The 26,153-nt window shown below is 47.1% G+C and overlaps 3 protein-coding genes across 3 annotated transcripts; 1 reads left to right on the top strand and 2 right to left on the bottom strand.

Moving 5' to 3' along the window:
* Positions 1–7,303: 7,303 nt before the first annotated feature.
* Positions 7,304–8,644, bottom strand: LOC119442257 (palmitoyltransferase ZDHHC15B). Its single transcript, XM_037707065.2, has one exon. It carries the CDS (start codon positions 8,609–8,611, stop codon positions 7,538–7,540), a length of 1,074 nt encoding a protein of 357 aa, XP_037562993.1. The 5' UTR covers positions 8,612–8,644; the 3' UTR covers positions 7,304–7,537.
* Positions 8,645–9,246: 602 nt separating this feature from the next.
* Positions 9,247–12,072, top strand: LOC119441182 (palmitoyltransferase ZDHHC20). Its single transcript, XM_037705848.2, has 2 exons — positions 9,247–9,846; positions 11,061–12,072. The coding sequence occupies exons 1-2, from the start codon at positions 9,247–9,249 to the stop codon at positions 11,355–11,357; spliced, it is 897 nt and encodes a 298-aa protein (XP_037561776.1). The 3' UTR covers positions 11,358–12,072.
* Positions 12,073–13,238: 1,166 nt separating this feature from the next.
* LOC119442254 (carbonyl reductase [NADPH] 1) lies at positions 13,239–25,876 on the bottom strand. The gene is made up of 8 exons (XM_037707062.2): positions 25,718–25,876; positions 21,813–21,894; positions 20,552–20,730; positions 19,787–19,899; positions 18,654–18,779; positions 18,419–18,560; positions 17,906–17,969; positions 13,239–13,531 (listed from the first exon to the last, which is right to left on the bottom strand). The coding sequence occupies exons 1-8, from the start codon at positions 25,739–25,741 to the stop codon at positions 13,428–13,430; spliced, it is 834 nt and encodes a 277-aa protein (XP_037562990.1). The 5' UTR covers positions 25,742–25,876; the 3' UTR covers positions 13,239–13,427.
* Positions 25,877–26,153: the final 277 nt, after the last annotated feature.

Genomic DNA, 26,153 nt, shown 5'->3' with positions numbered 1-26,153 from the left:
GTTCGTTCGTTCGTTCGTTCGTTCGTTCGTTCGTCGTTCGTTCGTTCGTTCGTTCGTTCGTTCGTTCGTTCGTCGTCGTTCGTTCGTTTCGTTCGTTCGTTCGTTCGTCGTCGTTCGTTCGTCCGTCGTTCCGTCCGTCCGTTCCGTCCGTCCGTCCGTCCCGTCCGTCCGTCCGTTCGTTCGTCGTCGTTCGTTCGTTCGTTCGTTCGTTCGTTCGTTCGTTCGTTCGTTCGTTCTATTCGCTATTCATTGGCAATCCTCGTTTATGGTTTCTGCACATTTTATTTTGGCCGCCGAAGGTCGTGGAAGACCAATGCGAGCGCGCGCGATATCTCTAAGCGCGAGACGATGTCGTTTATGACTGTACGGATTAAGAGGAGGAATTTTAACGCGATAGCGTTAAAAATCCGGTGTCGGCGTCGGCGGCGTCGTCCGTCAGAAAAAAATCATACCGAACCACGCATCCCGAACCACGCAGGCCCTCCGCGTGGTGCATAGGCGTTACTGAACTAATTGAATTTCTCAAAGTAAAATTCGTCAGAAAATTCGTAAAGTGCGACTTAAACGCAACCTACAGACATGATAGTGTCGGACTATAATTTGAACATACGAGAAAACTTAATTATCTTAAGCGGAAACTCGCACACAAACCCCTCTGCTTGCGATGAGTCACTGCTTGTGGCCTCTGCCTTACGGGGGTATGAGCCATTGCTCTGCCCTGCACTGCCGCCGGGATCGGCCCACCGTTGTTTTCTGTCGATGCGTTGCGCCACGAAGAAATCCCGGGATCCTAGCCATAGACAGCTGCGCTGCAAAATGAAATGGATCTGGGCAGGCCATGTAATGAGTAGGGCATATTACCGGTGGAACATTAGAGTTAGAGAATGGATGCCAAGGGAAGGGAAGCTGCAGTCGAGGACGGCAGAAAGTTATATAGGTGGGGTGATGAAATGAGGTAATTTGCAGGCTCAAGTTGGGAATCCGCTAGCGCAAGACTATCGCGTTCCACTCTTAAAGGCGAAGCACAACTGTCCTCAAAGTATTTTTGAAGCAGCGATCCCTCAACGTGCGACTTTATGGCACACTTTTCGTAACAAGTAAGTCCGTAAGAAGTCCCCGACAATCTAAGCGACGTGTCAATCATGTGAACATGTGAGATGGGATTCATTTCGACAACGCGAGGTATACACTTACGACAAAATTTCCAAGGAGACCGTCGAAGCATTTCGAAGACTTTTCGACTGGGCTACAGCATCGACCCAGAAAGTTCCGAGCGTCACGAACGCAGGGCCTTTTATCTTCCTGGTACCGTTTCGCCGACAGGCTTTTCACCCATCCGATTGTAAAATGGTTATGAGATTCCAGTTACTTGTGGGGGGAGGGGGGGGGGGGGGGGGCTTCGTTTGTTCTATGATAACGAATTTGCCTGAAAACACAGCGTAGCTAACGATGTCATCGTAAGTTATCTCCTGGCAGACCCTGACATCAGCAGTTTTGTGCACTCCTGTATCATGCATGGTGTACGGATCAACCTATCAGTGCCGCATTTTTTCCTCTTTGCGCGAATGCGTCGATTTGATCAGCTGCGAGTAGTATACTCATCATGAGAACACTGCTTACTAGAAGTTGGCGGTATCCTGAGCAGTGATTGACTGTTTCTAGGCGCTTTAACAGATTTATAGCAGCCTTATCGGCGACGATGCCGGGTAAGATGAAGGCGGAGTTCCATGTTTGTAGAGCATGGAGGACAGCGGAAAAAAATTTTTAATGGCATATGTGGTGCGACATATGTGGAAATGGCATATGTCGGAGAAGGTCAGAGAGGCGGATAGTAGAGTAAATCTATCTGCTTTGAATATATAGGTATATTCAAAATAGACTTACTCTACTATCCGCCTCTCTGACCTTCTCCGACATATGCCACTCTCTCTCTCTCTCTCTCTCTCTATACTATATATATATATATATATATATATATATATATATATATATATAGAGAGAGAGAGAGAGAGAGAGAGATATCATCATCATCATCATCATCATCATCATCAGCCTATATTTATGTCCACTGCAGGACGAAGGCCTCTCCCTGCGATCTCCAATTACCCCTGTCTTGCGCTAGCGTATTCCAACTTGCGCCTGCAAATTTCCTAACCTCATCATCCGACCTGACTTTCTGCCGTCCTCGACTGCGCTTCCCTTCTCTTGGTATCCATTCTGTAACCCTAATGGTCCACCGGTTATCCATCCTACGCATTACATGGCCTGCCCAGCTCCATTTCTTCCGCTTAATGTCAACTAGAATATCGTCTACCCCCGTTTGTTGTCTGATCCACACCGCTCTCTTCCTGTCTCTTAACGTTACTCCTAAGATTTTTCGTTCCATTGCTCTTTGTGCGGTCCTTAACTTGTTCTCGAGCTTCTTTGTTAACCTCCAAGTTTCTGCCCCGTATGTTAGCACCGGTAGAATGCAATGATTGTACACTTTTCTTTTCAACGACAGTGGTAAGCTCCCAGTCAGGATTTGGCAATGCCTGCCGTATGCACTCCAACCTAATTTTATTCTTCTGTAAATTTCTTTCTCATGATCAGGGTTCCCTGTGAGTAATTGACCTAGATAAACATATTCCTTTACAGATTCTAGAGGCTGACTGGCGATCCTGAATTCTTGTTCCCTTGCCAGGCTATTGAACATTATCTTTGTCTTCTGCATATTCATCTTCAACCCAATTCTTGCACTTTCTCGATGAAGGTCCTCAATCATTTGTTGTAATTCCTCTCCATTGTTGCTCAATAGGACAATGTCATCTGCAAACCGAAGGTTGCTGAGATATTCGCCATCGATCTTCACTCCTAATCCTTCCCATTCTAAGAGCTTGAATACTTCTTCTAAGCATGCAGTGAATAGCATTGGAGAGATTGTGTCTCCTTGCCTGACCCCTTTCTTGATAGGTATCTTTCTACTTTTCTTGTGGAGAACCAAGGTAGCTGTGGAATCCTTGTAGATATTTGCCAAGATATTCACGTATGCCTCCTCCACTCCTTGATTACGCAATGCCTCTATGACTGCTGATATCTCTACTGAATCGAATGCCTTTTCATAATCTATGAAAGCCATATAGAGAGGTTGATTGTACTCCGCAGATTTCTCGATTACCTGATTGATGGCATGGATATGGTCCATCGTAGAATATCCCTTCCTGAAGCCAGCCTGTTCTCTTGGTTGACTGAAGTCAAGTGTTTCTATTGGAAATTATCTTGGTGAATATTTTATACAATACTGAAAGCAAGCTAATGGGTCTGTAATTCTTCAATTCTTTAACGTCTCCCTTCTTATGGATAAGTATAATGTTGGCGTTCTTCCAGCTCTCTGGTACACTTGAAGTTGTGAGGCATTGCGTATAAAGGGCCGCAAGCTTTTCAAGCATGATATCTCCTCCATCTTTGATTAAATCTACTGTTATTCCATCTTCTCCAGGCGCTTTTCCCCTGGTCATGTCTTTCAAGGCCCTTCTAACTTCATCGCTAGTTATAGAAGGAGCTTCTGTATCCGGTTCATCACTATTTCGAATGGAAGAAGCTTGGCTGTTTTGGCTACTGTACAGGTCAGTATAGAATTCTTCTGCTGCTTTTACTATGTCATCGAAATTGCTGATGATATTACCATGCTTATCTTTCAGTGCATACATCTTGCCTTGTCCTATGCCTAGTTTTCTTCTTACTGATTTCATGCTGCGTCCATATTTTACGGCTTCCTCAATTTTTCCCACGTTATAATTTCGAATATCCCTTACTTTCTTCTTGTTGATCAGTTTTGACAGTTCAGCGAATTCTATCTGATCTCTTGAGTTGGACACTTTCATGTTTTGTCGTTTCTTTATTAGGTCCTTTGTTTCTTGGGAGAGCTTCCCTACAGGTTGCTTTGGTGCCTTACCTCCCACTTCAATTGCTGCTTCTGAGATCAGCCTAGTTACGGTTTCATTCATTAGCTCTATGTTATCTTCATCTTCCTGTTCTAAAGCTGCATATTTGTTTGCGAGCACCAGCCTGAATTGGTCTGCTTTTACCCTTGCTGCCTCTAGGTTGGCCTGTTTCCTCTTGACTAATTTCACTCTCTCTCTCTTCAAATTGAGAGAAATCCTAGACCTCACTAACCTATGGTCACTGCACTTAACCTTCCCTAACACTTCTACATCCTGCACTATGCTTGGATCGGCAGAGAGCATGAAATCTATTTCATTCCTTGTTTCTCCATTAGGGCTTTTCCAGGTCCACTTCCTGTTGCTGCGCTTCCTGAAGAAGGTATTCATTATTCGGAGCCTATTCCTTTCCGCGAATTCTACTAACATCTCTCCTCTTGCATTCCTAGAATCGATGCCGTAGTTACCAATGGCTTGCTCACCAACCTGCTTTTTCCCCACTTTTGCATTGAAGTCGCCCATGACTAAAGTATACTGAGTTTGCACCTTTCTCATTGCTAGTTCAACATCTTCATAAAACTGTTCTATTTCTTCATCATCGTGACTAGAGGTTGGGGCATAGGCTTGTACTACCTTCATTTTGTACCTCCTATTCAGCTTTATTACGACGACTGCTACCCTTTCATTAATGCTGTAGAATTCATCAATGTTGCCCGCTACGTTGTTATGCACTAGAAATCCTACCCCGGATTCCTTCTTATCTGGAAGACCTCTGTAGCAGAGGACGTGGCCGTCAGTCAGTACTGTGTAAGCCTCACCAGTTCTTCTAACCTCACTAAGGCCAATAATATCCCAGGAAATGCCTGATAATTCTTCAAATAGTCCTGCTAAGCTAGCCTCACTCGAGAGGGTGCGCGTGTTGAACGTTGCCAGGTTCAGTTTCCATTGGCGGCCTGCCTTGACCCAGATATTCTTAGCACCCTCTGCCGCGTAGCAAGTCTGACCGCCGCCTTGGTCAGGTGCTCCGCAGCCACTGGGAACTGAGGGCCATGGGTTAATTGTCGGAGTCATGAGGGAGGTAGTGGCCGAATACTGCACCAGGGAGGCCAATTCCTGTTCTGGTGAGGGAGTGACTTTGATGAAGCTTAGTGGGCCTGCCTAGTTTGGTTGCACCTGAACTAGTATAGCCCCACTAGCTCTCGGCAATATGTATTTTTTTTTCTTTGCCGGTGTCAGGCACCACTCCACTGAAAATGTAGTGGAATGGAGCAGGATTCGAACTTACGACCTTCAGATTTGAAGTCGGGTGTTCTACCTCTACTCCACGCCACCACTCATGAGAGAGAGATATGCGGTGGTAAAAATCTACTTTGAATTCGAGTTCAAGCGCCTTTACCGCCCACCTCTGGACACATTCGAGGGTCACACACGGAATACTGGCTAATCTTGTGGACGCGATTGCCGTCGTTGCCAATTGACGGCGCAACTTGTCAGTACGCCGTTCAATAGCAGTGTCATATTCCGTATACCGTCGTGGCTGCTGCCATGGCGCCGGAGAAATCGGCTGCTGCATGTTTCGCACGTAGCTGCACTATGTCGGCACTGACACTCCCGGTGGTGCAGAATGTTCACGAACTGAACCTGAACTTAATCTGCTCTTTTTGAAACCAACGGCGCAAAGTGTGCTGCACTTGTGCACCGATGAAACGAACGGTGATGTGCAGCATTGCCTCAACTAGTTCACGAAGTGCAGGTGAACCTAACAGACCTATTGAAAACAAGAGGAATGGGCCGGGAACCGTATACATATTGCCACGTATACACGTTTATCTTTCACCAGTGGCCGCTTTCCACCGGCTAACAAATGTTAAACGTTATCGCTCGGCGCAGGACGCGCCTGTATCGGAAGTTTCTAGAACGTTATCGTTGCTTCTTTCCGTTGCCTGTTTTCACCGACGCTTATGTTATCTGATTGTATGACCGACGCGAATTGTCTAGAACTTTCTGGAAGACACGCGGGCACCAGTGAATCATCTGGAACATTCAATGACTCATCTATAAAAGGCGTCGCGTTTCGCTGCTGATCAGATTTTCGACGACCGCCGACTGTGTTCGCCGCTTTCGTTGTGCTTTGAGCGTAGCTTGCTTTTGTGGGCACAGGTTCGCCCAATAAAGAATCAGTTTCGTCATACACAGTTTTACGACTGTTCAGCGTCACTACTACGTGATAATATCCAGCCTTTCCTATAGGTTGTGTGTCGGAAGCGCTTTCCTAAATGAAGTGCCACTCGTGCAGTTTGTTACAACATGGACAGTGTCGAATGTGCGCGCGGTCTCGGGCTGACTTTGATGCGTACGGTGCGTGCAGTTTCACAGGCATTTCGAAATGGCAAGAAAAGATTGCATGGCTCATCCGGGGTGACCACGCCAAGCTTCGTGTGTCAGGCACAATGTACGAGCAACAACAGCAACTACGCGGGCACATTGTCGGTGAAACGAGTATGCGTATAGAGAACATAACAATACGACTGGACTTTCAACTAAGCGAGCTATGGATAACTGGTACCTAGTAGCTCTGCTATCCTCACTCCCTGTCCTTTTTTTTTTTTTCCTAATTTAACGGGGAAACGTTTTGTAACAGCATCAATGTTGACGAGCGTGTTCAGATGACAGCACGTCCTCATGGTTCGAACTAAGCTAGTCTTCTTTCGCCACGGGCACAATTGTTTACTTGTCATTTGTCAATCGGAATACCACGTTTTAAAATGCAACCCAGAACTGTATTGTCCGAGGTTCCGGTCAAAACTCAGGTTCTATGCATCTACGGGTCTCACGAGTGGGAAAATGTTCTAGTATTCATTGTTATCACTGGCCTATTTACGTTTGCTGCAGGACGAAGGTCTCTATCCACGATCTTCAATTACCCTTGTCTTGCGCCAGCATGACACCCACTTATGCCCTAACTTTTTTTTTTATTTAGTCGCAGTCCTCCCCCGTCCTCGACTGCACCTGCCTTCTGTCGGTACCAATCCCGTAAATCTAATAGACTACCAGTTATCTGTCCCACGCGTTACATGGACTGCCTAACTGCATTTCTTCCTCTTAAACTAGAACATCGGCTACGCCCGTTTGTTCTACCGTTGCCTTACTGACTCGTAACGTAACGCCTATATATCATATTTCATTCCATCGCTCGTTGCACTGTCCTCGACTCCCAGTATTAGCAAAATGAAATTTTTCCTATCTGTAAATATGTTTGGTACCTATAACGCTCTAAACTTCATGCATATGATAAAGCTGCGTTCTATTTACCCATTTTTAAAACGAGCCGAGTCTGTCCTCGTTCTTCGGAAGTTTAACAAAGAAGCGGAGATTAAACGAACAGAAAGAAAGAACCACGTTTACTCCTCGCTTTAGGCCGGCGAAGGTCTCCTGTGGAAGGCGGCCTTGACAGTTCGCAAATATTACTCCACGCCATACGCGCATCCCAGCTTGCCCCACGGACCATGTGTCCAGACCGGGTCGCACCACGTTCCCATTCGTCAATAATACGCAGCCAGAGCTGGGCGAGCCGCGAACGAGCGCGCCCGTTCCAGGCTCACACAGCCCACGCGTTTTTAGGCGACGTCGGAGCGCAGGGGAAAGACTGCTCCGTCTCCGAGGCTGGTGTAGACGGGTACGAGCCAGAGCAGCTTGTGTGGTCCCATCACCTGCGCGATGTTCCTGCACACGCCGACGTCGTAGCGTCGAAACCCCTGCCGAGCAATCATCTCCAGCGTGGTGCAGTTGAAGCACAGGAGGAACAGGTGGTAGAGCAGCAGACCGACGAAGGCCAGGCCGAAGAATAGCGACAGGAGGAAGAGGAAGGTGATGTTGAGCTCGGGCCAGAAGCCCAGGATGAGGCGCGGCGTGATGCCAAAGTGCGGGAACGTGGTCCAGGACACGTAGGCGCAGTGCACGAACGAGTAGAAGAGGAACAGGATGAAGTACTTGTAGTTGGCGAACGAGACGCACGTGTTGAACCAGGGACAGTGGTGGTCCATCTTGAGCACGCACGTACCGCACATCTGGCAGTGGTGGCACCGGTCGGGCTTGATCACGTGGCAGCGGTAGCAGTAGCGCCGGCGCCGGTCGTCGCTGTCCATGCGCTGCATCACGTAAAAGCAGACGGGCACCGGCTTGAGCGGCGTGCGCAGCAGCCGCTCGAAGGGCCACAGCGCGCCGAACAGCGTGACGTGGAAGCCGACTAGGCGCGAGAGCCTGTAAGCCAGGCCGCTGTCCGCCAGCAGGTGGCGGCACATCACCAGCACGTACGTGTGGTACTCCCAGCCGAGCACGATGAACTCGACAACGATGGGCATGAGCCGCAACAGGGCGAAGGCGCCCCGGAACCGCTTGTGGCAGCCGGCTATCGGGCAGAGCAAGGCCCGCAGGAGCCGCACCAGAGCGGCGATGCACTGGCCCGTGGCCGTGACGCAGGGGTTGCGCCGAGAGGCATTGCGAGGTTTGCGCGGGAAGGCGGGCGGGAGATCGCCGGTTTCTCCGCTGCCGTCGGAACCCAGCAGCGCCATGGCGACTAAACCTACTCTGGCATACGGAGGAGCCGATGACGAACGTCCGCGCCGCGCGGCTCGTGTGCTGGAATCGTTTGCTTCCTCTTCTTTCTCTGAGATGCCGGTGCAGATGCGCATATCGTTTAGTTCATTACGAGCAAAATTAAGGTTGGTTTCCTGAAAAAAAGTGAGCCTGTTCTATTTATATTTTTTTTGCAGATGGCATAGAAAAAGTTTTAAGGACTAGAAAATAAATAACAGTAAAGAAAACTAGAAAAGTGCGAGGATGCAGTCGAACGAGATTGAAGACAAGGAAGATATAGGAGAAATGCCGCCATTTGTATAGGCACGCTCGTGCCATATCTGAAAGGCAATAACAACAACAGTGCCCAACACTCTTTGAAATAATTTTGTGGCTATGTGTTTTTTGTTTTATTTTTATGAATGCATAACTTCTTGTACCTCACGTTCCACTACCCACCCCTTCTCGTAGGTGTGTGCCGTGTTGTGTTTACTGTGCGAGGTCTGCGGGAAGTATATTTCTCGCTGTGCCACCGATCATCAATTGTGAGTATAATTCTCACGAGTTGCAACAACCACGACGTCCAACTTATTTTTGCACCAACAAGTGACGCCCGTGGTTACGCGCAACGTTTCGAGACCAGTTGCTCGAGGAAGAAGAAAAAGAAGGCATCGCGTGCGGTTGCATCATCGGCAGCGCCCTGTCTCACGAGAAGGAACAACGCGCGCAGTGCTCGCAAGGGCCCACACATATGTCCGGCATCACAGAGTGCATCGACTGGCTTCCCGTGGTGGGCGGCTGGCTGGTGAAGGCGTGGGGCTACTACGCCTACGTGATCGTGTTTTGCGGCTCCGTGGTGCACGACGACGTGGTGCGGTTCGCCTTTATCGTGGGCTTCCACGTGCTGCTGGCGCTGCTGCTATGGTCCGAGCTGGCCACCATCGTCACCCCCGTGCCGTCCGTGCCTGCCTACTTCACCCTGAGCGAGCTGGACCTGCGGCTGCTGCAGGAGGCGCGCACCGAGGAGCAGCGCAAGGGTTTCCTCGAGATTCTGGGCCGCCAGCGCGGCGTCCTCACCCGGGGTCTGGACGGCGCCGTGCGCTACTGCGAGGTGTGCCGACGCATCAAGCCCGACCGGGCGCACCACTGCTCCGTGTGCCGGCGCTGCGTGCTCAAGATGGACCACCACTGCCCGTGGTTCAACAACTGTGTCTGCTTCAGCACCTACAAGGCATTCCTGCTGGCCAACCTGTACGTCATCCTGTTGTGCACGTACGCGCTCTTCACGGCCGGAAGCCACTTCCGCCAGGTGCCCTGGAACCACTGGCGTGTCACTGGGCCCGCGGTACAGGTCAGTTCACCGTGGCTGTGTGTATACGCGCTTCGGTGAAGGGAAATGCGAATTATTATTTATAGGGTTGCAAGAAAAACTTTACAAAACTGCATCAGAAGGTAAACGTATATTTACATTGATATACATTAGTGCAATAGAGACGTGACGCCGACAAGCGCTACATAGGAACACAACACCTTTCTTCCCCACGTAGGATATTTTCATTGTGCTAACAAGCGTCAAGTTAACTGTAACCAATTCGTCAAGCAACAAGCTTTAATTCAATCATATAGGTCTTTTGAAACAGCGTAAAAAACACATACGTTTTTTTTTGTTTTTTTTTTGTTTTTTTGTTTTTTTTTTGTTTTTTTTTTTTTTGTTTTTTTTACTCTGTTAACCTCCTCAGGGAGAACCCTCTGCAGACGAATTACTGACCTCTCTGTACAAAGATACGGCGTCATCATAATCCTAGAGTTAACTGCACAAAACCTCAGACGGGAACACGAGACGAAAAGACGACACCACGAGCACTGTGGTGTCATAATGTGTTAGCTTGTCTTGGTGCATAAATGGGGCTGTCTTAAGTAGAGGTAGCGGTGGTCCGTCAGTCCACTTTGATCTATCGTGGTAGCCAGTCGGAGTTCATACGGATCATGCGGACGCTCGTGCACTTGCCACTAAAAGGCCGGCACAGATCAAAATATTCGCATGCCGCATCCTGGGTGCCATTCTGGTGATTACCAATTTCCGTCATACTGTCGAATTCGTCATCTTGTCTGCTCTAGCTTACGGCGCTGCTTCTGCCTCTGCGATTGGCTCGGAGCGCAGAATTTGACGATGTCCACAACAGCACCTCTGGACAGGCGCATGACAGAATGAACTACTGCGTTCGCTGCGTTTAATGGTGGTGCCGCGTATATACCGTTCAAGCACAAGAAGACACCGACGGAGCGACACACCCATGTGTGGTCTCACTCGTGTATATACTTTTATTCGCTTTGCCTGTGCTTTTTATTGCTCTTGAGCGGTTAGAGTAAGCAGGTTTAACGAACAAGGCCCTATCTCGGCATTCCCGTAATCGCTAACTGCAGCCGCTAGAATTAAGAAACCACATTCCTTTCATCGCAATGCGACACATGTCACCGTCACAACAGAAAGGGAAATTGTCTGTTCCTCCGTCCGACCGTGCGTGTGCATGTTTAAAACCAGTCACCGGACAAACCCGCGTGCAGGTCGCCACCATGGTTGTCGTGGCGGTGGCCTTCTCCGTGTCCGTTGGCTCCTTCTTCCACTTCCACGTCACGCTGTTGGCGCTCAACCGGACCACGCTGGAGTCGCTGCGCAGCCCACTGTTCGTGGACAAAGGCGACACGTTCAACATCGGCTGCAGCAACAACTTCGTCGAGGTGTTCGGCCGCAGTCGGCTTCTGTGGCTGTTCCCCGTGTTCACTAGCCTGGGCGACGGCTCGCGCTTCCCCACCAAGCTGCACCCGCACAATCGCGAGCACTTCCGGCCTGGCGCCGTTTAAATTGCGGTCTCCTCTACGCGGCGCGCATGCTGACACGCAAAGTGTCTCAGTGAAGCCAAAGCCCTGCCCATAAAACATTCCGCCGTCGTATCGTGGGTGATGTTGGGAGGCTTCGTTGCCGCGTGCTTTCTCGACTGTGCGCACGTCATCTTCGCTGGAAGTGAGAAACATCCTACGTCACATCCAACTGCTCTGAATGTTGTACCGTAAATTGCTTGTATCGTGCCCGTTGTATGAATAATAACCTATAGATAAGCACGCTCGTAACAATAATTGTGATGCAATGATATAAGAATTTACTGTATGCCCTAGCTCTTTGTTCCTGAGTAATATTTTATGGAACTTTCGAAGAAGACAAACATTTTCGGGACTTTCATTTTCTGAGCTACCTCGAACGTAGTCATACAGGTGCGTGTTATTAACAAGCCAACGCTGATGCAAGAATACAGAAGAAAAAGGCGCGCGCACGGTATTTAACGATGAAACTTATGGGGACGTGGCAAATTATCTGGCAGCTTGTTTAACCTTTGAGCTGTAGCACAGGGCCGTAGCACCATGTCAAGTTCAAACTTTTGCGTCCCAGGAGCTCGTGATTTGTGTCTGCAGTCATTGCTGGTGGGGCAAAACACACAACGCCAAATTTGATGTGTAAGCAGCACTCTTTGTGATAGCATATAGGTGTCCTCTGGCCACAGCATGTGGGATAATATAGCTGCGCCTGCCGCATGCACGGACCACGGAATTTACGACAGTATTATAGGTCCTTCATGTAAGTGCGTTTGCAATGTCGCGATCTGTGATTTATTATCATCGTCAGCCTATATGTCTACTGCAGGATGAAGACGATATCCAGTCATCATAGCGATATACAGACATCCTAACCCTATGCTAGCCGACTCCATCCTATAAATACGCCAGCAAATGTCCTAATCAATCACACCGCTGCTGCATTGACTGAGGTTCCACTTCATTGGCAGCCATTCCGATACACTAATAGATCACCAGTTAACTACGATGTGAGCTACCCAGTGGCATCACTAGGTTCAGTGGCACCCGGAGAGGCGGCCCGCAAAAACCCCTCCCCTGATCCTCTCGTTTCAAGCAACGACGCCCAATTGTATCATCGTGGCTTGCTTCAGCATCGAGTTTGTTCTGTGGCTAACGACAACTTATTTTTATTTTTTTCAAATGTCCAAACTAATGCGTGCACCACACAACTCCCAATTCAGCACATCACTTGTTTATCTTGCATTACCAGCCAGAAAAAGAGGAGTGTGCATTGTTTTACTCAAAAAAGAGAACACTCCTAAAAAAATTAAACAGTGGAAAAATGTTTTCGTCAGGGGAATGTCAAGATTGAAAATATACGTGCACATAAAGCACGAGAAACGCAAGCTTTGAGCATGTAGAAAGACCTGTAGCGATATGTGTATGCATGAGTATGCACAGTGCATGCACAGACACACATGCATACACAGACACGTGCGTACGTAGCCGCGTAGGTAAATGAAGGAATAGATTTGCATTTTTAAGCGAACTTGAAAGAAGCACATTGGAAGGACGAAACCTAAAACGAGATTAAAATGAAGACGAGCGAGAAATTGTAAACGAAGAATACAGTGTCAGTAAAACGTGTGATATTTTAAAGGAGCTTTCGTAACAAAATTAAAGCACAGCTTCATGCTAATTTCGCACTCCAATGTAAAATTACGTCTCCGTATCGAGAAAGGTAATCAGTAGTCTATTCGGAAGTTCTCTATGGCAGTCACAAAGAGATAGTTAAATTGCAAATTTCGCTGCTCTGTCGTTCGTTAAATCAAGCCTAAAACTGACATTAGAAATTGATGTGTGATCCAGCAACTATCTGCTTGCAACAATGAATTCAGATGAAATTTTATTTTCACAAAAACAAAATACAAAAACAAAACAGGTCACTTTTTTTTTTCTCGGCAGTAACAGTAAGCCGTGTGCACGCTTTTACTGGTTTTGTTCTTGAGGGGCCAGAAAGTGCCGGGTTATACGAATACAAGATCGTAGGTAGTTCAGTGCATTAAGGGCTTTTTTTTTCTTTTACTTGTCCCACGGGGTAATCGTGCGGTCATGCCAGACAAACTCTCCTTTGGGTGACTGGACGTTTGGAGGCAGGAGAGCCAAGTAGGTTGCAGCATCGGCACCTGTATTGACAAGTGACAATCAAGGCAAAATATCAGCGGTCACAGCTAAATGTGAAACCAGCTAAACGCTTGCTTACAACTGTGAGATTCCCCCCCCCCCCCCCCAAAAAAAAAGAAGAAAAAATATACGCCTGTCCTTACGCTACTCCTGAACGACTTGCATTGGCGGAGCCAATTTTTTAAAATAACTGCACACATATAGGAAGGTAGGTTGGATGCTATACAACTATATCATCATCATCATCATCATCATCATCATCATCATCATCATCATCATCATCATCATCATCATCATCATCATCATCAGCCTATATTTTATGTCCACTGCCGGACGAAGGCCTCTCCCTGCGATCTCCAATTGCCCCTGTCTTGCGCTAGCGTATTCCAACTTGCGCCTGCGAATTTCCTAACCTCATCATCCCACCTGACTTTCTGCCGTCCTCGACTGCGCTTCCCTTCTCTTGGTATCCATTCTGTAACCCTAATGGTCCACCGGTTATCCATCCTACGCATTACATGGCCTGCCCAGCTCCATTTCTTCCGCTTAATGTCAACTAGAATATCGCCTACCCCGGTTTGTTCTCTGATCCCCCTCTTCCTGTCTCTTAACGTTACTCCTAAGATTTTTCGTTCCATCGCTCTTTGTGCGGTCCTTAACTTGTTCTCGAGCTTCTTTGTTAACCTCCAAGTTTCTGCCCCATATGTTAGCACCGGTAGAATTCAATGATTGTACACTTTTCTTTTCAACGACAGTGGTAAGCTCCCAGTCAGGATTTGGCAATGCCTGCCGTATGCACTCCAACCCAATTTTATTCTTCTGTAAATCTCTTTCTCATGATCAGGGTCCCCTGTGAGTAATTGACCTAGATAAACATATTCCTTTACAGACTCTAGAGGCTGACTGGCGATCCTGAATTCTTGTTCCCTTGCCAGGCTATTGAACATTATCTTTGTCTTCTGCATATTCATCTTCAACCCAATTCTTGCACTCTATATACACCGCTATATACAACTATATATACAACGTGTATATACACCTATATACACCGCTATAAATATGCAACGTTATGCATTCATTTTTATTTTATTCATCTGGGTTGCCACGCGGTATACAGTGTAGGAATGAAACTATATAAGATCACGGAGGCCAGCTTTATGCAGATACTGCAATAGCAACTTACGAAATGTAATGTCTATGAGCCATCGCTCACAGTCTTCACCTTTGTTAGTTGTGAACTTCGGATCCCTAAGTACATTTTTGTGGGCTGTCTTTGTCCCTGAGCTTGTCAAAAGTAATTGGCGGGTATCCGCTGCAGATGCAGGAGCGGAGCACTTATGCTAACTTATTGATACACCAAAGTTGCTCTGAGCAGGTTTTATGGTGCTGAGGGATTTATTAATCAGAATTTAGGCGATTGGAGGGCGCCAAAGAAGAGTCATGAAACACTTCGTTGGCAGTGTATGCCTTTTATCCTGAACCGTTAAAAAATTCAAAACGATGTTTGGGCTCACACTCTCAATGTGGTACAATTTCACGGATTTAATGTTTCACTAAACGCTGAATAATGCCGACGGTCGAACTCGTAGTCTCATCTCGTGCAGCGTCGAGGTGCGACGGCTCTGCAACGCCACTGGCGGCGATCGTTACGCTAGCGTTCTCAGACGCCTGGTAGCTACCAGGGGGCGCTGTACCTTCTGCATGCCCAGCAGAAGTTGCTTTGCGTGCTGTTTCAAGCCACGTCGCAGCCGCATTATAGTTACAACGCCGTCCGAGCAGTTCAAGAGCAACGCTAAACCTTGCTACACTATTAACGATTCGCCCTTCAGGCGAGTCTGCCAAATTTTAATGCGCAAGTATTCTTTGGCGCGTACCCTAGCATGCGAAAATCTGGCATGCGAAAAGTGTAATGCTTTGTATCTGCACAAAAATGAGAAGTTAGGACATTTAATCTTTATAAGAGCGTAAATGTAGATAGTTGATTGCATTATAAGCGATAAGAAACAATTGGAAAAAAAAGAAGAAGTAGAAGAAGGGAGAGATAATTGATCAGAGAAAACCGTTCTCGTCTGGCCGCCTTGAAAGCTTACTTTTCCGCATTATGGGTGTGTGTGCAGAGAAGCCTGCTGTGAGGCTGCTGAGTATAAATGTAAGAATAACTCATTGCTACATGTGATAATAGTTCAATAATAATATATATTCTTGGTCACGGTAAAAAAACTGGTGACATTGCCGCCGCAGCGTCAAGGTCGTAACAAAAAGTAAAAAGAGAAAATTAAAATTAAAAAAAAAAACTACGGTAAAATCGTTTGTGACGGCGTTCCGGCTCAGTTGATACGATCGTTTGAAGGGGCCATGCAGCTTCCTGGAAACTTCGCTCCACGGCGTTCAGTACACGAATATATTTTCTTTTATTTTCTTTTTTTGCACCGGAAAAGTGATTGGTAGACATGCTTAAGCTAGGAAAAGCAAGTAAGCAGACGCTGCGAGTGGCGGTTTCTCGTTGTTGTGTTCAACGGGCGTTAGCTGTAAGCGCCGAGCCAAAGAATGCTTACGCATTAATAGACAATTCTCAGAATTTCTGTAGCATATTTTTTTCTCTTCCGGTGTCTCCCACGTACACTCGCAAAATCATAGCCAACACCTCCAAGAGGTGTTGGCACGGCTCAGATAGCTAACGCCCCTTGAACACAACAACGAAAAACAGCCACCCGCAACTCCCGTCTTGAAGGACACTGGTCCAAGGTGCGAGTGTCAATCCTGAAGTCAGTGCAATACCGAACCTATATACGGCGATATTCGTTACCAGTTACGGTACTCAGTAATGTATTATGGTGCTTTTGTTGTGCATAAACTGTGCGATGCTTTAGAATCCGTTTGGGCTGTTTGCGGTTTCTCTCTCTCTTTTTTTTTTTTTTTTTTGAATGGTCCAGACTCAGCGTCAGTGCTGTACTGGTGCATGGGCCGATATTAGAGTACATGCAGTTCGTTTTACGTACAAGCTCAAAAGTGTTTCGCTAGTATAATGACCTATGGCAACTATGGGCGCTTTGATATAAGTGCCACTTCGAAGAATCATGCTACCGAGGACTGAATGTGGCGCTGAGCCTTGCTCCCTCAAGGGCTGCAGAAGATAGCGCCAACCTTTTCCCTTTCCTCACGAACCACTTACTACTACTACTGTTATAAAACGCGATGAAACGGAACCCTACAAAGAAATCGCAGAGTGTCACATGCTCCGTGTGGGAGCACATGCGGTAACTACAGTGTCACCCAGCCTCAAGCGCCACTCGTAACATCATTAATTCGCACGACGACGGCACGATGCCCGTGCTCCTAGAACAGAGACCATGGGGGTACCTCGACAAAGCCATCAGATCATTCAAGTGCCCTTTTGATAACAAAGTAGTGCTGTGGCCCCCAAATTCTTATGTCAGGACGAGATGATTATGATAATTTTCGGTCGCAACACAAGGCTCTTGCCAGATGCGGGAGCAAGTCCCGATAAAACTGCAATCAATTACAGAGTGATACGACATAAGTGTTTTCTTCTCCTGTTTACGTTTTCGTCCAGTATCATTTAGGTATCTCTTTTGCTATGCGTTAAGGGCATGCTAACGAAGGAAAACAACGTCAGTTCCACTGATTAGTTTGCCAGTAATTGAGCTTGTAAGCTTATTAACTCGTATGATGCAGGTATGTACAGGTAAGTGGCATGTTATAATTAACCTAGACCGGTGAATTAAGTGGTAAAGTCGACAGACCTGCGTCACGCACCAGACACCTCCAGACACCTAGCGGCCACTGCTGCGGAAAGTAAGCCTAAGTGCAAATCTGCCTTGCTTTTTGTTGCTGTTATTGTCGTCGTCGTTTTTGTTGTTGTTTTTGTTTTTGTTGTTTTTGTTGTTTGTTTTTTTTTGTTTGTTTTTTGTTTGTTGTTGTTGTTGTTGTTGTCGTCGTTGTCGTCGTTGTCGTTGTTGTTGTCGTCGTTGTCGTTGTCGTTGTTGTTGTCGTCGTTGTCGTTGTTGTTGTCGTTGTTGTTGTTGTTGTTGTTGTTGTTGTTGTTGTTGTTGTTGTTGTTGTTGTTGTTGTTGTTGTTGTTGTTGTTGTTGTTGTTGTTGTTGTTGTTGTTGTTGTTGTTGTTGTTGTTGTTGTTGTTGTTGTTGTTGTTGTTGTTGTTGTTGTTGTTGTTGTTTAAATGTGCTGTATAGACGCGTGTAGCAACAAGGTACAACAAAGCTTGCTTGTTGTACTTGCATGCTAAGCTCTTGAAAATGAAGGTGAACGAATTTTATTCATCCAAAATGCTCGACAATTGGGAAAGTAAACGATCACATTAAAAAAACTAAGTGCCCAGTACACATAAAGCTGCTTACCTTGTTCCGGTGTTAAGGGCCCTTTGTGGCTTGACATGTCAGTGTCCACATAGCCTGGATGCACCTTTGTTAAAAAAAATTCAAGAAAGAAATCACTGGGCAGCCAAGAGATTCCCTGTCTGCTGGGTGTCCACAAGGTTAGTGTTGATTGAAAATTTCTTCTGTATAATATATGTAACTCAAAATTTATCGATCTGCATGAACAAGAAAGTCTGTGAGTAGAACGTAATACACATTGAAAAAGAGAGAGAGAGAGAGAGAAGGTACTGCGAGGCTGCACTTCCGCGTTCATAAGCAGGTCCAAAGCTTGGGTTCTTGTCACAGATAAGTGCGAAACAACCAGCCTAAAAACTAATGGTCTTATCATCTGAACGTCAGTGCACGTGTGTAATCGTAGGTTCCTGCGTGTGACTTGTGTGTGCTGTGTGCATGCATGCGTAAATATGCATTTCATATTGCTTCTGTATGATTCTATATAAATAGCTGCGATAAAAATTAAACATCTCTACTTACAGCGTTCACAACCAGGTCCTCTCGAGGGTCTGCATTGAATTCACGCTGCTGGATGAAGGACAACACAGTGACTCCAACCTTGGACACATTGTAAGCCGACTGCCCCCAACCTTTTTCATCAGTCTTGCCATCCTTAGCATCCCTATTTTGTCACAAAAATTACAATACAGCACAAATACAGTCATGCGGTGCGCTCGTAAGAAAAGCTCCATAATACAGACGAGTAGATACTCACTGCACAAACTCCTTCATGAGGCTGCAAAGCTCTTCTAGAGTAATTTCGGGGTTGTTAAACTTTTTCTTGAGTTCTTCTCCAGGAATTCTCTGGAGCATGCCGGCCATGCTGCTCACGTTAACCACTCTGTAAACAGGATGCGCACAAAATCACAAAGCAAACATTCAGCATATCGGTGCACATTATTAAGGCCCATATGCGCCCTTATGTGGGAGCCATGGCCACGTTGAGTGCAGTATTTATGTCCACATTCGACAAACTTGTGACACTAAGCGAAGAAACAAATCAAGCGGTATGAGTGTAAAGTCATTCCACTGATAAGAGCACACTGTCTGGCTCCCTCTCATTTTAAACATTTCCGTTATCGTTATTGCTCTTCTGCAATGATGGAACATCTAGGAAAGACGCATTGTATTCTCGGGTGTCTCTTTTTTCTGAAATTAGTGGTCGGTGGCCGAACTTTGCGTGCTTGAGTATATTTTCTCTGCCGTGGCCGGGCACGTCGGCTACACAGTCAGCCGATATGACAGCCAGCCGAACGCTTACTGTGGCGGCAAGAATAATCGCCCATAGACATTATACATAGATCACCTGTATATACCGCATTTACATTTTCTTTTTTAGAGTGCGGTATGGGAGTTTCTATGTAATAATCACCTTAAGAAAAAATACCGCATTCTATATATACGGAAACATGCTATACGAGAGATAAACGGAGACGAGAGATCTTTGTCCCCCACCCCCGATTTCGAACTTCATTAAGCGACAAGCTCAACCACCACGAGACTACGTCTTGCGGAAAAGCGAACTTATCGATATTCAATAGAGAACAGTAATCGCGTGTGCGGCTGAGGAAGCAGCCGCACTCCGCACCGCACCGCGATGCGTTGCTGCGCGAGCTCATATGCGCAAACACAGCTGCACGAGCCGTCCGAGTCTGGCCTTTGGAGCAGCGTTACTCGTTTGTGTTGAAATGCGACAGTATGCGATGGCGGTCACCAAATCACGTTACAAAAGCAGATTCTATTCTAAAGCACAGCTATGCGCGTGCATTATGCATCGTTATAGTTCAGATTACTAAACCTAAGCGTAACTAAATCCCAAGTTCAGCGCATGAGATTAGAAAAACGAACCTGGCGTGTGGCCGCAGCAAAGGAAAGAGCTCCTTGCAGACATTGAGTGTCCCAAAGAAGTTCGTCTTCACAGTGACCTCCGCTTGTTCTGCAAACGGTGCTGTAGAGGCTTGCTGCAGTTAGAGGAAGGACAGTGGGCACATGAGAAAAAAATAGAGACTTGACATGGCGCGCTGATTAGCCAGCATGTCGTTAAGACTCGTTATGACACACATATAGGCTGCGACACGACGCGGCAGGTACCGTGCGGAAAGTGGCACGGGTTCTCACATGACACTCTGCAGGAACATGTGCGCGCTTGGAAGGTTTCGGACAACGAGTAAACGCAAATGCACGCGAGCACACGTAAGGATGATAAAAACGGGCAAGGAATAATTATCCATCGCATGTGTGCAAGTTCTCTCGGTGCTGCGTTTAGTACCGCCTTGAAAGTGACAGCATTGTTCGGTGCTTCGAAAGAATTAAGCCAGTCGACGAGCATATGCATCGTCAGTGTATAGGTCAACCGCGGGAAATCATTGCCTTATGGTTCAGCAGCCAGAGGCCCATTTGAGACAGTGAACGCGTCAGAAAAGCTGAACTAACTACTATGAAATTACCGCAAGTCGACGTACAGTCTTTCGCGGGTCATAACAGTTCCGGCGAAGAGTCAACTCTTGCGCGCTGTATCTGCAGAACACTAAACAAACACCTCTAATATATATGTTATTCAAGAATTCAACACAACAGAATTCTGCTTAAGGAGAGTGCACTGCATTCACTTACCTTGAAAGCAATGCCGGCATTGTTCACGAGCACGTCCAGGCCACCGTATGTGCTCTTGAGGAAGTCGCGAAATCTGCGTACACTCTCAATGTCGTCGATGTCAAGCTGGTGAAACTTTGGGCGCAGCAACTGCTTGTTGAGCTCTGCCACGGCTGAATTCCCACGCTTCTCATCCCTGGCTGTTCATAAAAGAGAACACTTTTTGAAAGCTGGAATTCATAACTCTCCATTCATAACACTACAAAAGCCACCGTGATAGAGACACCGTTAATAATGTTGCCTTCTTGTTAGTAGCGACTGTGTCATCTATAGACTTCCGGTCTATTTCTGAGGACACTCTTCTAGGAGCTTGTGAAGAGGCCGGGAATGGAGTATATGAGCAGCAAAGGCTGTGTTAGACTTTTCATGTAGATCCAGTCTGCACAAGAGGCTGTGAACTGGTGTTGCGATGCCTGTCATTGATTGTTACAAGCAGTACGATTTGAAACTCTGACGCAAGAGTTTGTCTTTGTAAGCTTTTATATAGTTATGAGTATTATAGTGTTGTGTGTATGAATAGAGTGCGTGTACCTATAGTATGTGCCTTCTTGTGCAGTTGTCAAGGACACGTAAAATTATACTGACCAGACAGTAGGTGCTTATCACATACATAGTATTTTTCCATCATCATTCCTCTTCCTTCTCAATTTTGCTGTATTTTTTTCCCTTTCCCTTTATTCCTGTGTAGAGTAGCAGACCAGAGACATACTCCTCCGGCCAACCTCTCCGCCTTTCCCCTCATTAAACATTCTCTCTTTCTCTCTGGAGTAATTAACAGTGCACAAGGCTTATTCCTCTTATGCAATATGCATGTCAGTAAAAGCAGATGCGCTGGTATTTATATTTTACAGTGTTGGATGCTCTCTGTGTGTCGCGTTTTCCTTTGATGAAAGTGCTCCGTGCATAAGGGCGCCTTTTGTACCCATCTATTGCAACGTTCTCGTATAGGCTGTTGAAGTTAGCGTTCATTATTTGATTTTATCCTTTGAATCCCCCATAAAATGGCATACAACAAAACACATACCATTCCCTGTAAAGTTAAACTGCATCCACGAGACCCTTAACACAAGAAAAAGCAAAATTATGTACCTTTCCTGCATTGACTTCGGAACCAATTAAAAGATGCGTCCATGGTTTTTTGCCTCTTTATGTTAAACAATTTCGAAGAAACGACGTATGATAAGCAGTAACACTGTATTGACGCAAAATGCAGTGCACTGACCTGTGAGGAAGACATCTCCTTCAAACTGTTGACACAGGAACTTAACTACGCAGAACCCAATGCCCTTGTTGCTACCTGTAACCTGCGCATATAGAGAAGTGCACATACTGCTGTAGTCGATGAATGTGTGCACGCTTTTTCTTTAAAGAACAAACGTATACTTGGGGGCTGTCACAAAAGTGCGCACAATCTAAGCGCGCGCGCGCCGCGTATCACACAAGTCAACAAAGAGCAAGGTGGCCCCGCGGCAGCTTCGACAGAGGGAGAGAGCGCATAAGCCACAGACAGCCGACGCGATCAACGAGACTAGACGCTTCGACAAAATACGCGAATGTTACGGTATCGAGAGAGGAGAGAGAAAGCACGCGCCGAAACGCTCTCTCAGGCCCCGACGCACGGCGAGCCGAGAGAGAGAGAGAGAGAGGGAGTACGACAGCCCGAGCATGCGCCAACGGATGAGTCACCATCCTCCTCGAAGACTCTTCGGCAGCCGCGGCCGAAAACGCAAGAAATGTCTAGAAGATTCCCAGGCTTTGTTCATCCTACGGGCGCCCGACTCCGTCAGAAAGTTCGAGAAACGCCGGCGAAGGCGATAAAAGCGCCATGCGGGAATCGATAGGGGGATCAGACCGCGCCGGTGAAGAGATGTGATGTGAAGACTAACCGCCTGCAGAAGAAGGGGATTTCCCGGCAAGCTATAGGAACTCATCGACTATAGCGTCTCGAACGTCTGCATTTCCGGAAGTTCCTTCTTCGAGATTTGCCTCAAGCTACGACGAGATCGTCTGGCTCAAGACCAGCACGGGTTAATACGAGTGGGCACTTTGTGTTCCTATTCATTCTGCACAGTACGTGTTCAACTCTTAGTGCTTGTCGTTAATTATTTTCCAGAGTTATGTTAACAGCCATCTGAAATTCATTGTGATATGCCTAGCCGAAGTGTTTATGTGTGTATGTAACTGCCTTATTTTAAGAATATATTTTGTTGTCCTTTAACAACTCTGGGCTCTGACTCGGTCTTTGGACCACAACCGGCGTTCGCTGACGCACCAGAAGGCCTCACACTAATTGTACGTGCTTTCGTGGGGTTATGTTCGGAAGCTGATTAGTCGGCTTTGGAATTCCCGGCGTTGGCGCCTCGTTCACAGGGTGTGTGACAGGGGAAGGCTCTCGAATTGTCTGCGAGCGGGTCAAGATATCCGCGCGTGCGTGACAAGGAGGTCGGCACACAAAGACGCATTGTTGCCCCTTCCAAAATGCGCTATACGCCAACACTTTGTGGTCAAAAGATTTACTCGTTCGTTGGAAAATTCTATTTAAACCACCAACCCCACGCCTGCGCCCTGTTGACAGGCACCCTGTTGACAGGCCCCTTCTATACAGGGTGCCCCAATTATCATGCAGCAAGATTTTAAAATATGCAAATGCCACGTAGCTGTACAAAACCCATGTAAAGCTGTTTGCCTTCGGTTGGAGATACTCAGAGTATTTTTGCATTCCGCCTAATTAGATAACCAGTCGTAATTAATTAATCAACTTTTAAAATATTACAATTAGATGAAAAGCCGGCTCAATGAGAAAATTGTAGAGCAACATGAAAAACTCCCGATACAGCTTTCTGTTACTCAATACGTGCTACATAAAAGCGTGAAAGGAGCATGAAAGAAGCGTGAAAGAAGCTTCCGAGCGTGAAAGAAGCCCGCGAGTACACGCAAAATTGCCGCGTGACTGGCCGCTCGAGGCACAAGCAGGCGGCGCAAGGGGAATTGATGACGCACGCAAACTATAATGCAGGTGGCGGTACCAGGTGCGCTGATGACGTTCCGATCATTATACGCTCTTTAGCGCCTATCCATTCGCGTCGAACCCTTATCAACCGTGATCAACCTTATAATCCGGCGGCGGCTGCGTATAGGGCGGCCGCGCGGGCCCTATACCTTGAAAGCGATCTGCGTATAGGGGACAGAGTGCGCCGAGTGCGGATAGTTTCGCGCGCGCTGTGTTCTTGCCGCTTAGTTATAGCGTTGTGCGAGATGCAGCACGAAGGCCAATCAGAATTCACTGCTGCTGCCGCGCTTTTCGTCTTACGTGACGGGCGGACGGGCTTCCTCGTCGGGTAGGCATAGAAATGCTAACGCATTTACTATTCGCGGCATCTGTCGTCTCGAGACACACACACACATATATATATATATATATATATATATATATATATATATATAGTAGTAATTGGATTTTTCAATGGGCCAAGCGTATTTAGAAAAATGAGAAGCACAACTTCGCGGTTATCTTAGGTTTATCTACCCGACAGTTTCGGTCGGTGGACCGACCTTAATTTATATATATATATATATATATATATATATATATATATATATATATACGCTCAGCTGAGCAGGCACTGTCGCATTCCTGATCTTGCATCATACGAATTTTCTATAGTGGATGAAAGCGAGTCCATATCGAACCATGCATGCAGCAGACCGTGGATTAACCAGAACCACGTATCGTATGCGTCCTCACCCACGTTCCGTCGCACTTTTGGCGAATATCCGTGGACGCTGTTAGATTAGATTAGCGCAAACTATAGCGAAACATTTCTCGTCAAAGTTCATTCTCAATTTCATAAATTACGACAGTATTATGTATACTCTGACTTTATGGACGCATTTTGTAAGTTTACGTGCATTTCTGTGTGTGCGTGTATTTCTTTCGTGCACAAAGACCATATATAGGGCTGTTGAAGAATCCAGCATACGGGGGAACTTCAGGGCGGTTATGTCGGCCTCCTGGAATTCGCAGCCGACAAACGCGCCGATTACACTCTCTCCGCGAAGATTGCAAGAGCCGCGTCTGTGGAAGAATCACCTTATCTATACTGCATGTTTACTCAGCCACTCACTGTGCTGGCCTTCTAGGGAGGGCAGCGTAACAGCTCACAATATGTGCGTTCTGTCCGTCCCGCAATAACAGAACAGCTTAGGCGGTCGCATATGGACTGCGCTGTACAGGTCAAATAAGGAAACAATATTAGTACAAGCCCGCCTGTAACAGCCAGCGCAATTTTTTTCTGTAAGAAAGCAACTGTCGTGGCACTTTCCCTTCAACAGCGTAAGAAATTTCGCCTAATTTGAATATAGTACACTTTATTTAATCACTGACTAAAAGAAAACGCCGCCCCCACGAGCATCAGTATCCGTATACAATAGGGTAGTATGTTGGTTTGGTGAGAGTGTCGTTGGCGTACGAAAATCACTGAAAGCGTGAGAAATCTGATGCACAAATGTATAAAAGAAAAGAAGAAATAAACTGTAATTTTAACGTCGGCTCAAGTAACGAACGCCGTGCAAGTATACAGAAAAAGGACATAAGTGGCAAATATAGCAGTCGAAAAAGTCCGCTTCTGTCCCTCCCTCGCACACAAAAGCGTAAAAAATATAGACAATCACATGCACTGAGAGATAGGAGCCGGCACAAGAGAAGCTCAAAGTATAACAATGGTCACATCGTCCTAAACGGACAGCCGGACACGCGCGGGGCGTTGCCAGGAGAGGAGGTGGCAGAGGGAAAGAGTCTAACGGCCCGCACGCGCGCGCGACCGATTGCGCGTCCGTTCGCGGTCCGTTTCGACCCCCTCGGTGGCGAAGAACCGGTCGACACAAGAGCACCGACGTTTGCGAGAGTCGCACACAAGCAAGGACGCACGAAAAGAGTACATGAATTACGTGACGCAAGCAGCGTCTCAAGGCCGGCACGAGTTTCCGAGTTCCGTATACGCTTTTCCGCATCGTATACACACGCATGCATCGCGAGCGCGCATTGCGAGTCACTCTTAAAAAGAAGACCAAGCTAAGCGCGCGGTGTGTAGGCGCATTATTAGAAGGCTGATACGATATTTCTCTTACCACAGCGACCCGAGGCGATGACATGGCTCGACGATTTCGTTGGAGAAGACACAGCCACTACAACCAGGCACCCGATCTAACGGACTGACTGAACCGCTCGCTGCGCTGCGAGCTGCGCGTCCGCTGTCCACTCGGAATCGCGGGGCCAAGGAGAGGAGGTGCTCGGCTCGGCGTGCTCTTCCTTCGCGTTGCTGCCGCAAGGGGAATACGTGGCGCACCTGGACCCGGACGTGTAAACCGACGTGGCGGCAGTGACAGCGGAGGTGGGCGGGGCCGCGGATTTAGTGTTGTGTGATAGCGCGGTGGCGCAGAGCCGCTAAAACCCATGACAACACTACCGATTTCCTCACTACCGATTTATTTGCAGGCGGTAGTCTGTTAAGGGTAACATCACCGACACAAAAAGCGGCGGTATATCTTGATGCAACTCGCACGC

The sequence above is a fragment of the Dermacentor silvarum genome, chromosome 2, assembly GCF_013339745.2.
Source record: "Dermacentor silvarum isolate Dsil-2018 chromosome 2, BIME_Dsil_1.4, whole genome shotgun sequence".
Taxonomy (NCBI): domain Eukaryota; kingdom Metazoa; phylum Arthropoda; class Arachnida; order Ixodida; family Ixodidae; genus Dermacentor; species Dermacentor silvarum.
The sequence above is the reverse complement of the archived record's forward strand: the minus strand, read 5'-3'. Positions and strand labels throughout refer to the sequence as shown.

Excerpts from the sequence above, each read along its gene's own strand:
- LOC119442257 (XM_037707065.2), bottom strand. The coding sequence starts at position 8,611 with ATGCGCATCTGCACCGGCATCTCAGAGAAAGAAGAGGAAGCAAACGAT.
- LOC119441182 (XM_037705848.2), top strand. The coding sequence starts at position 9,247 with ATGTCCGGCATCACAGAGTGCATCGACTGGCTTCCCGTGGTGGGCGGC. Across the intron at positions 9,847-11,060 it reads TCACTGGGCCCGCGGTACAG|GTCGCCACCATGGTTGTCGT; the intron begins GTCAGTTCACCG and ends ACCCGCGTGCAG.
- LOC119442254 (XM_037707062.2), bottom strand. The coding sequence starts at position 25,741 with ATGTCATCGCCTCGGGTCGCTGTG. Across the intron at positions 19,900-20,551 it reads ATGCCGGCATTGCTTTCAAG|CAAGCCTCTACAGCACCGTT; the intron begins GTAAGTGAATGC and ends CTCTAACTGCAG. Across the intron at positions 18,561-18,653 it reads CTCATGAAGGAGTTTGTGCA|GGATGCTAAGGATGGCAAGA; the intron begins GTGAGTATCTAC and ends GTGACAAAATAG.